Source organism: Colossoma macropomum, unplaced genomic scaffold (genome assembly GCF_904425465.1).
Source record: "Colossoma macropomum unplaced genomic scaffold, Colossoma_macropomum, whole genome shotgun sequence".
Taxonomy (NCBI): Eukaryota; Metazoa; Chordata; class Actinopteri; order Characiformes; family Serrasalmidae; genus Colossoma; species Colossoma macropomum.
Window position 1 is genome coordinate 6,279,829 of NW_023494799.1, and position 16,200 is coordinate 6,296,028.

Consider the following 16,200-nt stretch of genomic DNA (forward strand, 5'->3'; position numbering starts at 1 on the left):
GTCCACATATTTTTGGCAATGAAGTGTATTTTATGTGGAAAATGAAGAAGAATTAAGTTTTTTGGTACACAAACATTATAAGTGGCCTTTTCAGGAAAAAAGGCAAGAAAAGTGTAGGTTATGGGCTCTTTAATAACATTTCTTTTAAATGCAAAAACTAGCATAGTCCATGTTGGGGGGACATTTTCTTTTTTGTGCTATAAAAACAATATTGGCCTCTTTATTTCCACCTAAGTGTTTGTAGGTTTATGCATCATCATCCTGTATATGCTAAACTCAAGCACAGCTTATGGTTTATCTTTACAGTGAATGAACATTGTTCTCAGAGAGGGCTTCTTCCTCTACGTTCCCCTCTATCACATCAACATGGTCATTACCAAAAGTAAAAGTAAATGATAAAAGTATATATATATGTGCCATATATGTGTTTTCTGTCAAAGCTCTACAGGCCCATGTTTCCTTGCAGTAAACCTCTAAAGAACTTGACTAGGAGTAAGAGATAGACTGCAGGTGAAAGATGATTTCCCAAGAGCTGGCTGGCAATTGAGTTCATTTACCGTCCGGATGTGCTCCAAATGCTGCTTTCCATCTGTTTCCACATTGTTCCAGATGTGAACATGTGCCAAAGTAAACAAGTGGACATCAACTGTTTTGTTGTTGTTATTCAATATATGCATATGTTACAGTAATTCTCTTGAGGAAATGATATCAGCCCAGGCTGTACTGTAGTGTTTTAAAACAATGAATAACAAGAATAGGAGAGAACTTCATACAGTTAATGATAATTAAAGCACCTTTCATACACTAAAATGCAGATCGAAGTGCAATTTGTTTTGACGGATGCATAGAAAAGCACAGGCAAAAGTTAGATGAAGACCCTTGAACCTCACTGTCATAACAACATACAGCCAGCGTATTGAGAATGATTTAAAACATATTTTGGCATAAGAATGTAAACTCAATCTTGGCTCCGCCTAGTTTGCTCTGATTGGCCCATGTCGAACAGCCTGATCAGTGAATATGACATCATGAATACGGCCCACCCTCTACACTTCAGCAGAGGTTACTTTAGGGCATGTTGGTGGGCTGTAATGTCCAACAGCCCTTTTGGAGTGACATCCACTGTGTCATCTGTTCCCAGGCTGCAGGGTCAAATGGAGTCAACATGAAGGCCTTCATAGCTGAAATTGCTTCTCGCTCTTAAAGGAATAATTTGGCGAGAAATCAGATTTGCACAATGTTCTCCATGTTCCAAATGTAGTGGATCAGCCAAGACATGTTTGGTGATGAAGGATTATTCTTTAGTTTTGTACTGAAGGTACAAGGCTAATAGCTAACAAGAAGTGGAAGCGTATAATAACCTACTACTGGTGTTGACCCCCATTTCAGTTCTTTTTGTTAACTTGCCATCAACCACTTCAACTGACCATGTTATACAAGGCCTCTTACAGCAGATAGAAGTGAATTGCACTAGATCGCACTCAACCTCAGCAGGTTAGCCTCAGTGAGCTAATCAACTAGCCATGCAAACTTTGCAATGCAAAACTTTTTTTAAGAATTTTGAGCGTAACGTACATAATGTGTGAGTAATTGCTTATCTGGATATAGAACCATGGTGTTGCGCCTTTCTTTTCGTTTTTGTTAGGCGTATAGCCTTTAGCATGCTAACAAACCAGCTAGCAGACCGATGAAGTGGTATTATCAGTCGTGTATAACAGATGGAGTAGTTTGTAATTTAGAGCATTCTACAAATTGAATATTAGCATTTTAAAGCACACTGTTAAAATGATGGTTCTTCAAGGGTTTTTTAGCAAAGACAAATTAAATAGAACCGTGAACACTCAAATTACAATTTGCACGCTAAAGCGTTCTTTGTATTATGAAATTATTCTTTAGTTTGATGGAGTGTGTTGTGTACAGTTCTAAAAATAATTTTTTGGAAAAAAGCTTGACATTGTACCAAAAAAGAACGCTTTTTTGTGCTATATAGAACCGTACACAACATTCTCCATCAATCTGAAGAACCAATTCACAATGCAAAGAAACATTTAAGCATGCAAATGGTTCTTTCAGTGCTCATGGTTCTATATAGAACTATTGTCTTCACTAAAGAACCCTTGAAGAACCATTGAAGAGTGTAGTTTATTGCTAAAGCTTATAAACAGCTTTGTCATTATTATTTTGCCATTATTTCTGGGTTTGAAAAGGGAAATGCATCATGTCGCAATCATTTCTGAGCAAGTTCTGGGGGTAATTTTGATGTTGAGTGAGAAAAATAACACACTAATGGAGACTTGTTGACACTGACGATAACCACACAGTTTTGATCAGTGAGAATCAATGGGCAGTGAAAATCAATGGGCAATTTCTCAGAGGCCAAATTTAACAAATTTTAAAAAGTGTCAAGTGGGACTTATGTTTGAATTCCTAAATTTTTTCAAACCGTCTGCCTTATACACGGTGATTCAAAACGATTCATCCAATTTCAAAGCCCCATATTTTTACAACCATGAGGCGCCAAGGAACCAATCACAATCCAATTGGAAGAGGGGGTCATAGAGTTTCTGACTGTCAGTGGAAGATGGCTCCCTTCAATCTGTGAGGAGATAAGACCCCTGAGCAGAAAGCGTTCCGCATTCTCCACTTCAATAAGAGTGAATCCGTCATAACTGTGCAACGTGATTTTCGTCACCCTGTAAATTGGTTAAGGTGTAAACAGTCACTCAGAGTGGTTTGATGTGAAATGCTCTGTTCTACAGTAAATTATAGAATTAGGATTGTTCACAATGGTGCCTCTAAAAGCTCCCTCACAGAAAGTTATTACACAGAAGAGTTATGAACACACTGCCTGATGACTGAGACATTGTTTCACCATAGTTGTTTGCAGTAAGCTTTTGACTTAAAATGTACTTTTTAAAAAGTCATTCACGGCAAAGAGGGACATGCAAGACATTGTAAAGCAAAATAACGTACTTACAGACTGCTCACTTTTTACTCATTTGTGTTTATTGTGACCCCTGGTTCATCTCACCAACACTGTAAAGAAATCTTGAGTTGGTAAGTTTCTCTACAAGTGAGGTTACCTAATAATTCATCATGGTCTGAGGTCAGTATGACTTAAGTATGAAGTTAGCACAGTGGTAACTGGTGGCTGTAACTTCCTATTTCTATTAACTAAATGAACTAATAAGTTCCAATATAAAAGCAAAGCAAATTTCAGACATCAAACATGTCTTGAGTGGTCAACTACACAATAAAAAAGATGGGTTATTTAGTAAAGGGAATGGTTCTGTTTAGAACTGAGTTCTATGTACAACCATTACATGCTTAAATGGTTCTTTGTATGGTGTTGTTCTTCAGATTGATGAGAATGTTATATATTTTTGAAAATGGTTCTATATAGCATGAAAAGGGTTCTTCTATTGTTAAACGCTTGACATTGTAACAGTAGAACCCTTTTTGGTGCTATATAGAACCATTTTCCAAAATATACAACACATTCTGAAAAACCATCACCATGAAAAGGACCCTTTAAGCATGAAATGGTTGTACATAGAACTCATGGTTCTATATTGAACCATTCCCTTTACTAAAGAACCCTTGAAGAATCATCTTTTTTTAAGAGTACGTGTGGGGCACGGGGGAAACCGTACATCACCGAACTGTAACACTGCAACTGTAACCAAATGCCTTTTTGTCTATTTCTCTTAATCTCCTAAACGCTTACTCAACTGCCCTGAACTTTCCAAAGGAGAACTGCGGCTCCTCAAGAGAGCCATTTTTCATTCTTATCAGAATCTCCTGTCAGATTGCTGCATGAGTGACCCAAGTGACAAATTGTTCAGACTGCATTAAAATGCCAGTTCAGCAGAGGAAAGGCAACCAGAAGTATCGTCACCTATTCTGCTTCAGCAGTAATGAAAGTTCTGCTTTAAGAAAATGTAAAACTGTACCGGTTTAAAATGAGCAAACATCTGTGTAATATTTTTGTTGGCGAGCTGTTTGGTCCTCCTTCAACATGAGTCAAATTCTTTCAACAGTTTTCTGCAAGCTTGCAGATTGAATCTGGGCCTTGAGCTGTGAGGCTAAGTTATCAGGGTTTGCACAACTCTTATTGTACACGGTAAGCAGCCCTAGAGAAAATGAGTCACTGTACAGCAGCTCAAAAAAGAAGGTATCATGACATCTCTACAGGGACAGAATCCCTCGCATGGGCCCAATGATTAGCACATTTAGGGTGTTCAGTAGCTTAGGGATACAGTAATGCACCTTGTAATATTGTCTACAACATAATTAACATTAACATGTATGTTAGATCTGACAGATCTTTGTTGATCTTTGAGTAATGTGGTTATGGCATCTTCACCTGAACCAAAAATGGCTGGTCAGCAGAGGCAACAGCTAACATTTTGGCCCCCACACTGCCCCCCGATGGTACAGAAAAAAACTGCTGCACACAGGAATGAATTACCTAATCATTTATGAAGTACTACTTGTGCATAACTAAGATCCATTTAGTGTTCATTACTAAAAATTATGCGCCAAAATCATACTTTACTGCAAAACTGTTTTGATATACTGTATTGAGCCCTGCTAGCCACATCCTGTATAAATAAAAATAATGCATGACCACGACTTGATAAGGCATGGGAACAAGATAATAAAGCCGTGGCCATGACTTAGCAGGCATAGGAACCAGATCCCAATGCATGGCCACGACTTAGATCATGTCTTATTAATTCCCACACCTTCTCTCATTCCCATGCCTTACAAAGTCATGGCCACCATAATACTGTGATCATTTACTATTATTTGAATCAATCACAAATATGACAGTGCATCTGGCTGTGGAGGTCATGCAAGGTCTTTTCTATTTGCCATGCAAAATGTGCGTCAGTCCAGAGGACACTGAATAAAAACATTTCAGCACAAGGTCAGGCAGTAAGCACTCTAGAACCTAACCAAGACTGCAATGTCATACCAACTGTTAGCAAGTAATCCCTAAGCATTTTTAGTCAAACCATGAAGCATTTTAAGCACTCCTGAAATTCTTTAGGACACATCGTCAGCCAAGAGAACTACATACAAGCCTGCACCATTTCCTCTTTAGCGCTTAAACAGAAATACAGCATTTTAATTTATGGATTTAAACATGTACCCCATGTACATAATATATATAATGTATGCCTTTTGTGTTATATTCCTGCAGTACAATGTACAGAAATAGGACGAAAGCCTCATCAGCAAATACATCTGCTTATTTAAAAGTTAAAACCAATTAACACTTTCTTTTAAGAAACAACTTTATTCAGAGCCTTTGTCCACTCAACCAAACATGTACTGAAAAAGAAAAGAAATGGAGAGCATGCACACCGGTGACTTTAAGACTTCATCCAAAACAGTTACAATGAAAAAGTATCAGTATGTTACAGCAGGGACTGCAGTTGCTCTCCTAAACAGGACAGAAGAGACATGAAACTTGTCTACTGCAGCGCAACAGCACCATCCACTGGGCAAACACCACAAATGAATTCCACTACAAGGTGTAGGGTCAACTGGACAGGAAACTGTAGTTAGACCAACATGATCAGAAGAATGAATTATATCAGCATTATAACTACTGTGATACAACAAAAACCTCTGCAATTTATCCAGTGAAACTTGCCTTATGAACAGCACTGGGAGTGATGGCACGCATTTCAAGTTTCAGCTGAGACCATTCCTGAGTATGTACTGAGGAAACTAATCCACTAGACAACAAATGATCATAAAATGTTTTGGAATGGATGGAGAAGGGGAAAACAAAAAAACAATAAAACCATAGATGCTGCACTCTGTAATAGATCTTTTCGTCTGTTGCATGGCCAAAAAAAAAAAAAAAATCTTTAAAAAGTCAAACAAATTTACAAAGCTTTAGAAGCTATATACAAGCTGTGAGCTCACAAATAGGTACAAAACAAAAGAAAGAAAACGAGGATAGGAGGGGTTAGTAGCGCCGGCCAAAGGCTCCGCCTCCCTGCATCCCACCACCCTGCATCATCTGGTTCTGTCGGTTTAAGGCTCCAGAGAGGGACTGGGACGTTCCGGTCTGCATATATCCACCCCGACTGAGGACCAGCAAGAAAAAGCATTAGCATTTACATTCTTAACATTAACCAGAAGTATCACAGGGATTTTCAACAATGAAATAATAACCTAAACAAAACTACAAGTATTAGTTTTCATTTCCCTTTTAGCCAATTCAGCATTATTAAAACATTCCTTTCAAATGAAATTCAAAAGGCTGACAACCATCAAATGTTTCTTACTTTGCCATTCCTCCTCGGGCCATGTGACTCTGGCCTGGAATGCCCCGGTCTGCACCTGAAACAGCCAGGATAGCACAGGTCAACATTTGCTCATTCTGCCCTGCCTACAGGAGAGCATATGTAACGTGTTGAGCTGGACATACCTTGCCAGGGCCGGTCCCCTTCCATCTTGCGTCCAGGCTCCCATTCTCTGTTATCCCTGCACCAGAAAGAAAGTTGTATCGATAGCATTCTTTTACAGTGGTCTGTCAAACAGACAGAGCCAACTATTGACTAGAAATAGTCAGTATCAGTACAGACCAGCACTCCACTTTTACTCGCAAATATAATGCTCAAAAGAAATGTAGCATGTACAAAATTAGAATCTATGATGTCAATGCATTACTACAATATTGGTGGGGTAAATACAGCCCATCCCAGTCTCACAATGAGCTTGTTAATTAATAGCAAACTAGATAGATAGATAGACAGATAGATACACAGGTAGATAAATAAGGTGAGGAGACCCCCCAAAAAAAAAAACAATAGGCAACAATTTGTCAACTCACTTTGAAAAGAAAGAGCAAACAGGAAAGCACTTCTGATTTTAAATTTTCAAAACTGGTTAATTTCTTATATCAAAGTATTTACCAAATTTCAGCAAAGTTAGGACGCAAGTTTACCTGCCAGGCACCGGCCTTGTGGGGTTCATGGGTCGCTTATCGTAGCCACCTGCACCCCAGTTATCCCTAGAGTCCCTCCCGTGTCTTTCCCGATCCGGGAAATGCTGGAAAATAAGAGACATTAAGAAAACGTGTCAATATCTACCAAACAAAATATAGTGAGTATTAAACTCTTATAGGTAGCACCTTTATTATAAACGTAAATGTTTTCATCATATATTTTATGCCTTTACAATAACTTATGTTACTGCCATTCCAAACATTAGCCCTATTTAAAAAATAAATAAATAAATAAATAAATAAAAATTGTGTTCATCACTGTGCCACCTATTGTGCATTTTGTTTATCTTCAACATGCAATAAACTAATATATTTAAAAGTAAAATATCTCTACCTGGCCTTCTCTGTCTCCAGGCATACCTCCTCTGGCACCATCCCTCCTGAAGAGTCAAAAGCATCAAGATCAACCACATGTCACTGATGAGTAATAATAGCTGCATTAACTATGCATTTACAGCTTCTCGTTATCTCCCAATTCCTAGAGGAATCACACAAATAAAAGACAAATTTGTCAAACATGAATTACCTGTCCATCATCATGTCATCCTGGTATCGGTTGCGGTCTCTGTGGTCAAAGTCTTGGTAGCGCTCCTGTCGTCCAAAGTCTGAGCGTCCGTAACGGTCATCCATGGGCATCCTCTTAACCTGCCAGTCGTCTTTCCTGTAATCAGCATAAACCAAGATGTGCAACAGTTTACACAACAAAACACTGATCAGCAGTTCTTCTAATGACGAAGCGAAAACAAATCAGACATTTTTAAAGATAAAGTAACACAAATTGATCTTTGGCCCTATAATGGACTCTCTCTAAAACTAATTCTAAATAACACTCTACCTGGCCTCCATATCATAGGGCCTCTTAATTGGGCGACGCTCTTGTTCATAGCGAAGTTGTTCCTGCTGTCTGCGCAGCTCTTCGCGCTCTCGATGAATTCTCTCCTGCTCACGCCGCCGCTCGTATTCCACTCGCATGCGCTCACGCTCCAAGAACTCTCGCTCCATACGGTCAGCCTCCAGCCGCTGCTTCTCCACCTCGAGCCAGTTGCGCTTGCGCATCAGCCTCTCACGTTCCTCGCGCTCGCGGAACAGACGAATACGCTCACGCTCGCTGCGACTGTCGCGATCACTGCTGGGGAAAAATGTAATGTATAGGTTTAAACTGCTGACAGACCCCATTCAAACAGCTAGTGTAGTGACCTCTCCATTCAGCCATCTGCTCATCTGCTGTTGATTATGCCTCAAACATAGCAGACATTTAATTTGTCACAGGAAAACCAGCATTAAAGCATCTTATGTTGAGACTTTTGCCTGGTTCTAGTAATGACATCCTTCTATTTCCAACAAATACATTTAATCAAATGCAAAGCCTTCTGTTTAAACTTTTTAAAAAGCACAAAGAACTATACTAAATAGCTTTGGGAACTCATTTTTCTCTAGTGGTCCACAGAGTTACTACATTAAATCACTGAGTTGTTAAAGCCATTCAGAGTGGTTTGCTGTGTAGACCTCGGAGAGATGCCCAGTGTAACACAGAACTGAACAATTCCAGACCTGGAAAGCAACACAGCCGAACAATTCCAAATTTCTAGTCCACCCATTATAACACCTCAGCTAATTAACAAGCTCTAAAAATTGAGCTGTGCAGTTCTGTGGCCTTAAATGACTTTGAGCTTCTGTGTATATCTATGTGTACGTAGACGGCTACCCAGAATGCCGACGTCTCTCTGCCTCACGGATTTCTCGTTCACGCTGCCTCTGTCTCTCACGCTCCCGCTGTTCTTTGATCTGGTCAAACGACAGGATGTCCTTCCTCTCTTTGCTGGAAGACTTGCGGTCCCGACTCTTCGTGCTCTACAGAACCAAATAATGAGGTTAAATGATTTAAGCAACACAAACAAAGTACTTTCCCCTAATAAAAGGATATTAAAACTGCCCCTACATGTCTATAGAAGTTTAGTTCCGCACCCAACTGAAACACCACTGGCTCTAATATGTAGATGCTCCTAAATGCATTAAATTATAGCAGGAATGACATATTACAGGGCAGCAGACATTCTGGATGAGTGTTGGGCATCCCCACGTCACAGAGCATGCCTAGTGCAAGTTTTCTGATCTCCTATAATTCATTCTACAGTTAAATGAGCCAGATATATTAGAGCAGGGACTAAAATGTAGATCTAACATGCCTCTGAAACACTACCACGCATTAACAGAATTGATAGAGGAGTCACTTACCCGCTCCTTGCTCTTAGTCTTGACACTGATGACTGGCTCCCCTTTCGATTTGTCCATCACAACAGTCCTCTCTCCACGGGCTACAGCATAAAAACAACCCATTAAACACTTAGATACTAATCAGACTGGCGAGGCATCATTGATTAAGTGTAGATTAACAAGACAGCACAGCTGAATGATTACTCACCTTTGTCATCAGAGCCTTCAGCCTTTTCATCTTTTTCATCCTTTTCATCCTTGCCATCAGATCTGCAGAAGATGAGAAACTGTGATGAGGTTCTGGGCTTTTTAAATAGCCAACATAACACTGACTGTCCTCCATGTCAAAGCTTTTAAACTTTACACTTGAGCTGCTTACTTTTCAGTCTTGGACTCGGATGAGTGTCTCCTGTCACTGCTGGACTTTTTGGCATCACTTCTGTCTGCAGGCTTTTTACCCGCTGGCTCATTCTTGGCCTAAAAGAAGTAACCAGTGTCACTACAGATATTCAACACCAACACATTATTTCTGTCTCACTAGCCAACCTTTCCATCACCTTTCTGTGGAATTTGCAAGCAATAAATTGAAATTGTGTTGGGAAAAAAATGATTTTTTTGCTGCCCAGCAGCTCATTTTTTTGGCTTTACATAGTGACAATTTCCCACTATACACTGTTGGTTTAAAAATTAAAAGTACTTGACAAATTTTCATTTCTAATTTCACTAATGTAGCAACTTGTATACCTTTGATTTTCCTGACCAACATAACCTGTTGCTAATTAAATTTTGTTTATTTAATTTTTTTTTGCCTAAAGAAGAAACGTTTCCAATGTAGGTTTTCAATAAACACTTTTCACTAAAGTTAGACAGAAAAAAGGTGTAGTAGACATTCAAAATATTACAGCCAAGTTCCCTTTCAGTAGCCAACATCGACAAACTTTTTCAAGCATTACAATGTTTTGCGCACAAAGTCCTTTGGACGGAATTGTAGCTACTGTAGGAACAGATAATGTGTCCACTTGCCCTTTCTACAGAGATCATTCGCCCATGGAGCTCAGTTCGGTGCAGATGGTTGATGCACTTCGTAGCCTCCTCTGTAGAACACATTGTAACGAAGCCATAGCATCGAGCCCCCGGGCTGCGGGCGTTTGTCACCACCTTTGCACCAACAACCTGCGAACAGACACATAAAACATAAAAATCAATACTACAAACATACTTCAGAAAAACAAAACTGTGGAGATGCAATGTCAAAAGCATGTGCGCACCTTTTATCTTGGAAATATGACATGACAAACAAAATAGAGATGCGTCAATATGGGAGCAAATCTACCTGAATTAGCATTACAGAGAAATGTAACCTTTATTTTTAGATTTGCATAAGTTTGTATTGGTATAAATACCTTAAATCAAATAAACAAGATACATACAATTCGGATACCATGGCGCATCCTTAAAACAGAACACCTTTACATTAATAAAGCATATTAGCATGTGTTTCCTTGCAAGTGTTTCCCCACGGCACACAAACCTTGCCATATTTGCTGAACAGATTCTTCAGATCAGTCGCTCTGGTGGTTGAAGAGAGTCCACTAACCCAAAGGTTTCTTCCACTAGCTGCAGCACTACCTGTTCAGATGAAAAATACTTTTTGTATCCTTGTAGTCAATATGGAGTCAAAGTCCCTCCATTTTATTGTTTACAAAATTCTAATGTCAAGATTCTCATATATTGTAAGCAAAGGTAATTTTTTGTCTACTTTCTTGTTTAGTGTTAATACAGTTTTTTAAATATAAAAAGCACTAAACTTACCTTTGTCATCTTTTGACTCACTTTTACCTGATTTTTCATCACCGCTAAAGGAAAAGGAAAAAGAAAAAAAGAGAAAAAATTTAGAGTGTTTCAAAAACTCAGACCGGGAGACACTGGAACTTCCTAAAAAAATACCCACCTGGGGAGGCTGCAGCCTCAGGCAGAGAACAAACTACATTTAAAATGTTGATTCTACGACTTGAGAAGCCATCTGAAAACAAATTTCTATACACATGCCGCTAAGGCATTTTAGATGACAATCAATCGCTTAAAAGTACTTAAAACGAGGGGGAAAGGGAAATGGGAATGAAAAAAGGAAAAGAAAAAAAATGAGGGACGAAATGCGCAGTCCATTACACATCCCAAGAGCACCCAAACTTGTTAACAAAGGAGCCAATGTAACAGATTGTAACAGCCATTGTTCTAGTAGACAGAAAACAACAAACCTCTTTTTCTGATCATCACCCTCTACAGAGGACTCTTTCACTTCTGAAGAATCTGCAGCGCTCTCTTCAGTCTTCTTGTCTTCCTCAGACCCCTCCGCCTTCGACGCAGTTTCCGAATCGGCTGCGTTTGCGATTTCGTGCAAGCCCGTTTCGTTTGCGTTAGCGGCCTGAGCAGATGCGCTCTCGGCATCCGTCGAATTGTCCTGAGCACCTTGTTGGTCCTTGCACGTTGGTTCGACATCGCTTTGCTTTGACGTGTCAATGTCTGCTTCACAAGCCGATGACTCTCCTTCCATATTGCTGGCATCCTCAGCTTTACTGAGGTTGGACACATTGACTTCGTCTTTGTGAGAATCCCAGACTGAAGCTTTCTTCTCTTCACTCGACTCCTCAGTTGGCTCTTCTTTATGCAGCTCTGATATACAAGACCCGGCTACTTTGTCACTTTCTACGAATGTAACAGGAATAGAATGGCACAGAGTTTAATTACTTCTGAGACATTGCATTGGTTATCGTGGAACTGGACTAGGACGTGACCCACTGCTTCACATAAGACAAGTATTACCCTATAAAGAGACTGGAAAAACCAAAGAAAGCAAGCAACCTGCTCTTTATTTTTGGACTAAAGTTGAACCTTTGTCAGTTCACCTGATGCCAAGCTGAGACAATGTGAAGAAAGCCACAAGACCAGCACACAGATCCATAGTGTCCATCGTTGATTGATTTTGCAGTTCAAGCGTCCATGAAACAGAAGAGAGCTTTTGTGCTGTTTTTAAACGTATCTTTTTTTTTCTTTGAATCAAGCAAGTCCATTAGTGAATCTCCAAAAAACAAACATGAGTCCTAAAAGTGACTGTGATCCATTTCTTCATCTTCTTTCCTGAAGTCTTCTTTAGGCAACCTAGAAACATCTGCAAGAACTGCCTAGATTTCACTAGAATCTAACTTAACCACTTATTACTGGCTCTGTGCATAAGCTTTTAGAGCAAAAACCTGACTTCAGATATACTGCTCTGTACTAATTGTACTCTCAGAAGGATTTGGATGGCATTACTTACACACAAGGCCAGTAACATCTCTGGGTTTCCAGTCTCTTTGTTAACTCTAAGAAGTACTTTTAACTACTAATCGAGCTTAAAAATCAGCCCTGCAATCAATAGTGTTTTCAAACTTCTCCATACAGTACCTATTTCCCTTTTTGTCTCTTCATGATCCTCTTCTTGTTCATGATCCTACAAAACAAAGCAAGAAAAAACTTGGAGTTCTGTTATCTACAGCAAAAAACAAACATCCAGCAGTCAAACCAGTTAGATTACATAACACGACTCAAATATGCATTCAAAGAAAATACGTAAAGCGGCTTCATCTTTCAATACCTGAGAATCCAGTCTCTGTTTTCTTTCTGAGCTCGAATCTTTAGTTTCCATTTCCTAAAAAGTCAATGTAAATAGCAATTAGATTATATGCTCAATTAAGGACAATGGCAAAGCCTTAAACAGGGGTTCATAACCTAGGGGTCAAATCTTGGTTCCAGGGGGGTCGCAAGAGTGTTGCTGCGTTATCAAACAGAAAAAATTGCATACAAGCTCTGTTGAATGGCTCCACATAAAGGCCATGGACGACAAGCTAATGTCCATTATGAGTTTCTATCAGGTGAGCTCGTTACTGAGAGAGAATCTTGACTGACCGCTAAAGTTGAAGCATTTTTTTCAGTGCCAGGCTATAGATTTGTGGTTCATGGCAAAGTGCTAGCTATGTAGCCCCAGTACGTGAGAAGGGGGGAGGGGAGGGCGGTTGGCAAAAGGGGGTCACGAAATATTTTTAACCCCAAAAAAAAGGGTCGTACTGTGCAAAAGGTTAAGAACTCTTGCCTGATTTTTTTTAAACCAGATCTAGTCAATCAGCAAAGACATGTTTGGTTTCCAAACTATGTTTATTTAGATTAGCATTGGAGTTACACCACTAACAGTGCAAAGAAACAAAAAACTCACCCAAATCCTTTCTGTAAAAACATCCTTATACTCCTTTCAACCCATTTAAACTGCTTTCAGGCCTTGTCAACAGGCCTGACCAGGCACTGTACTGACTGGTCAATGTGATTTAAAGCTTAGTATGACTTACTGTGAACTACAAAAACAGACAAAACTTCAGCGAGTGGCTGAATGATGCTGATATCCAGTTTAGACAAAAGATGTTCTGCTGAATTCTGACTCAACTTCATGTAAGCAGCTAGAAATCACTGTTTTTTGTTTCTTAACCTTTGTTCATTTTTACAGCTCACAGTAAGTTTCATGCATCCTAAACCACATCAAGAAGTCTGCATGACCTTAATAAAGATCTGGATGCTGTTTCAGTGAGTTGAGAGAAGGCTGAGACTTCTCACGTTTGTTAGCTACGTTAGCATTGCAGCTCCAGCGCCAAGCTAATGAGGGACGTTTCTGACAACAAACATGTCTTGGTTGATCAGCTCCATCTGGATTACGTAGAAAATTGTGCAAATGTGAACCCACCCTTTAAACAAGAGAGGGATTATAAATACTGACCTCCTCTGTCTCAGGTCTTCCTGGTGACTCGAGAGCTGAAGCATCTGCAATTTCATCATTTTCATTCCCTGCTTCATTTGACATCATGTCTAGAAGTTCATTCTCATCATAGTCATCACCATCAGCTGCCACACCATTGTCAATCTCGGCTTCATCCAGAATGTTCATGTCCATGATATCCATTTCCTGTAGATTCTCTGCATGTGCATCAGGATCATCCTGGAGGAAAACGAAAATTATACTAGGTCACATTCTGCTGCTACCAAAACAGCATGAAATTGTAACTTTCGTTACTGCTGCTCTGTTCATTTTTAATAGAGAATTTGATCACTACAAACCACCTGGCCGTCAACAGAATCCTCTTCGATTGTGCAATCCTCCGATTCATCATTGTCTTGTCTCTTCCCTACAAAAAAAAAGTATCACAGTTAAATAGCAGCTTTGCAATGCGTAAATACCTTCAGCAGAACGCAACCCATTTTTATTTCAGTGTTACATTCACATTTACCTTTAGGTGCTCTTCTAGGTGTTTTTTTAGGAGTTATTTCAAGTTGAACCACTATTTCATCAGGATTGCCTCCTTCCTCTTCAATGGCCTGAAAAGGAAAATGATCACAGAAAAATTTTAAAATGTAAAACTGGTTGGAAGGTCTTAATGACAGTTGGCTGTAAACTTTTCTAAGCACCTCTCCTATAAAATATATGTTCAAAATTTGCAAAAAAAAAAATGGTGGATGGAAAACCCACTACAGAGCTGGGCAATACAACAATATTTATAGTTATCATGATAAATTACAACATCATGTGTCACAATATGCATTTCTGACTACACAGTGAATATTGTGAGCACTTCCAAACTGCGTGTTTGATTAAAAAGAGCATAATTAATACTGCTCAATTGGATTTGGTGCAGCACTATATGCGAAATTTTCAATAAAAATAACAGTGATAGACAGCGTTTTTTTAAAAGTGGCACTACTTTATCTGTTCCAATTTATCAGATGTCATAGAAAACAAATATCGTGACACTGTGTATCGTACAAAAAAAAGCAAAAGTATCGTAAAATTACATTATTTACATATCGACATATATTATATCATAGCACCCCTAGTTAATATATAAACCAACATCAGAGTTTTAGCCACACCAGAATATGAGAATATTCTTTCAGTGTTCTGATAGTTTTACCACACAGAAGTAAGCTATTTTTTTGGATTACAGTAACTAAATATCCAGAGGTGCTAAAACAAAACGTAAACAGAAAACATGCAGGCCTGCTCAACAGCAATGGCGCAGCCATGTATTAGCCAGCCAAGCTAACTAAATGCTAACTTACTTCCTAGAAGGAAATCTAGCGAGGGGACTGGGTTTGTACTCTGAGGCCAAATGCAAAGCGGAACGAGCAAAATATGACCTATATTTTAAAGGCAAATCGGGCAACATTGCGTCGATGAAGTTTTGCCGGCTCAAAACAGAGAACGGCCAGCTAAAACGCGCAAAACTGCAGTTTAGCCTCAGCTTAGCCACCAGCTCTCCTGCAAAACCGCTAACGTTAAACGCTGTTCAGGCTGCACACACACTGGTGCTCGAATAAACAGCGTTATTTAATGTCATATATCGGCCTGCAGCTCGTCAGCTGTACCTTCTTGAGGCGCTCGGACAGCAGGCTCTTGTTGCCGCTGATGTCCAGGTTTCGCTTCTTCAGCTCGGCCTTCAGGTCGATCACTCTCAGCTCGGACAGTTTGCGAACACCGGCGCCTTCCAGCACCTCGGCGGGTCCGGAATCTGCTGCCGAAGTGTTTTCAGACATGGCTGCAGTTTCGTGAATGCACTTCGCTGTCGTTATTAAATAAGCCTAACCTAAAACTCCAGTGTTGGGAAAAAAACACCGCCGCGCTGCCAACCTCAACACTGCAGCTTTCCTGCACGCGACAAAATGGCGTTACTGATCGGCTACGCGCATGCGCGAGTGGTCTCAATACGCGCCACAGACTCGAGTCCAAATCAGAGAATCAGAGTCGCCAAGTCCGCTTATTACAGTCGACTTTGGGCTTATTTGTACGGAGCCCCGCTGGTGACATCCTGTATAAATAAAAATAATGCGTGGCCACGACTTAGTAAGGCGTGGGAATGAGATGATTAAGTCGTGGCCAC

At 39.8% G+C, this 16,200-nt stretch overlaps 1 protein-coding gene across 2 annotated transcripts; it reads right to left on the bottom strand.

The window, feature by feature from the left end:
* Positions 1–5,285: 5,285 nt before the first annotated feature.
* Positions 5,286–15,986, bottom strand: safb (scaffold attachment factor B). Of its 2 annotated transcripts, none has more exons than XM_036586059.1 (21): positions 15,689–15,986; positions 14,554–14,641; positions 14,387–14,451; positions 14,046–14,264; positions 12,879–12,932; positions 12,689–12,734; positions 11,503–11,950; positions 11,057–11,100; positions 10,776–10,873; positions 10,268–10,417; positions 9,624–9,721; positions 9,453–9,514; positions 9,266–9,345; positions 8,736–8,881; positions 7,866–8,159; positions 7,557–7,691; positions 7,365–7,410; positions 6,971–7,074; positions 6,452–6,507; positions 6,309–6,363; positions 5,286–6,107 (listed from the first exon to the last, which is right to left on the bottom strand). In XM_036586059.1, exons 1-21 carry the CDS (start codon positions 15,854–15,856, stop codon positions 5,987–5,989), a joined length of 2,577 nt encoding a protein of 858 aa, XP_036441952.1. In that variant the 5' UTR covers positions 15,857–15,986; the 3' UTR covers positions 5,286–5,986. The 2 variants fall into 2 exon arrangements, with proteins under 2 accessions (XP_036441952.1, XP_036441953.1); XM_036586060.1 differs by having other exon boundaries at positions 7,866–8,156; positions 15,689–15,969.
* Positions 15,987–16,200: the final 214 nt, after the last annotated feature.

What these genes read in the sequence shown, in the direction of transcription:
- safb (XM_036586059.1), bottom strand. Translation starts at nt 15,856, where the DNA reads ATGTCTGAAAACACTTCGGCAGCAGATTCCGGACCCGCCGAGGTGCTG. An exon ending in AACAGAGACTGGATTCTCAG is followed by an intron (nt 12,735 to 12,878) that starts GTATTGAAAGAT and finishes TTTGTTTTGTAG; the next exon opens with GATCATGAACAAGAAGAGGA. An exon ending in GGTGATGATCAGAAAAAGAG is followed by an intron (nt 11,101 to 11,502) that starts GTTTGTTGTTTT and finishes CTTTTCCTTTAG; the next exon opens with CGGTGATGAAAAATCAGGTA.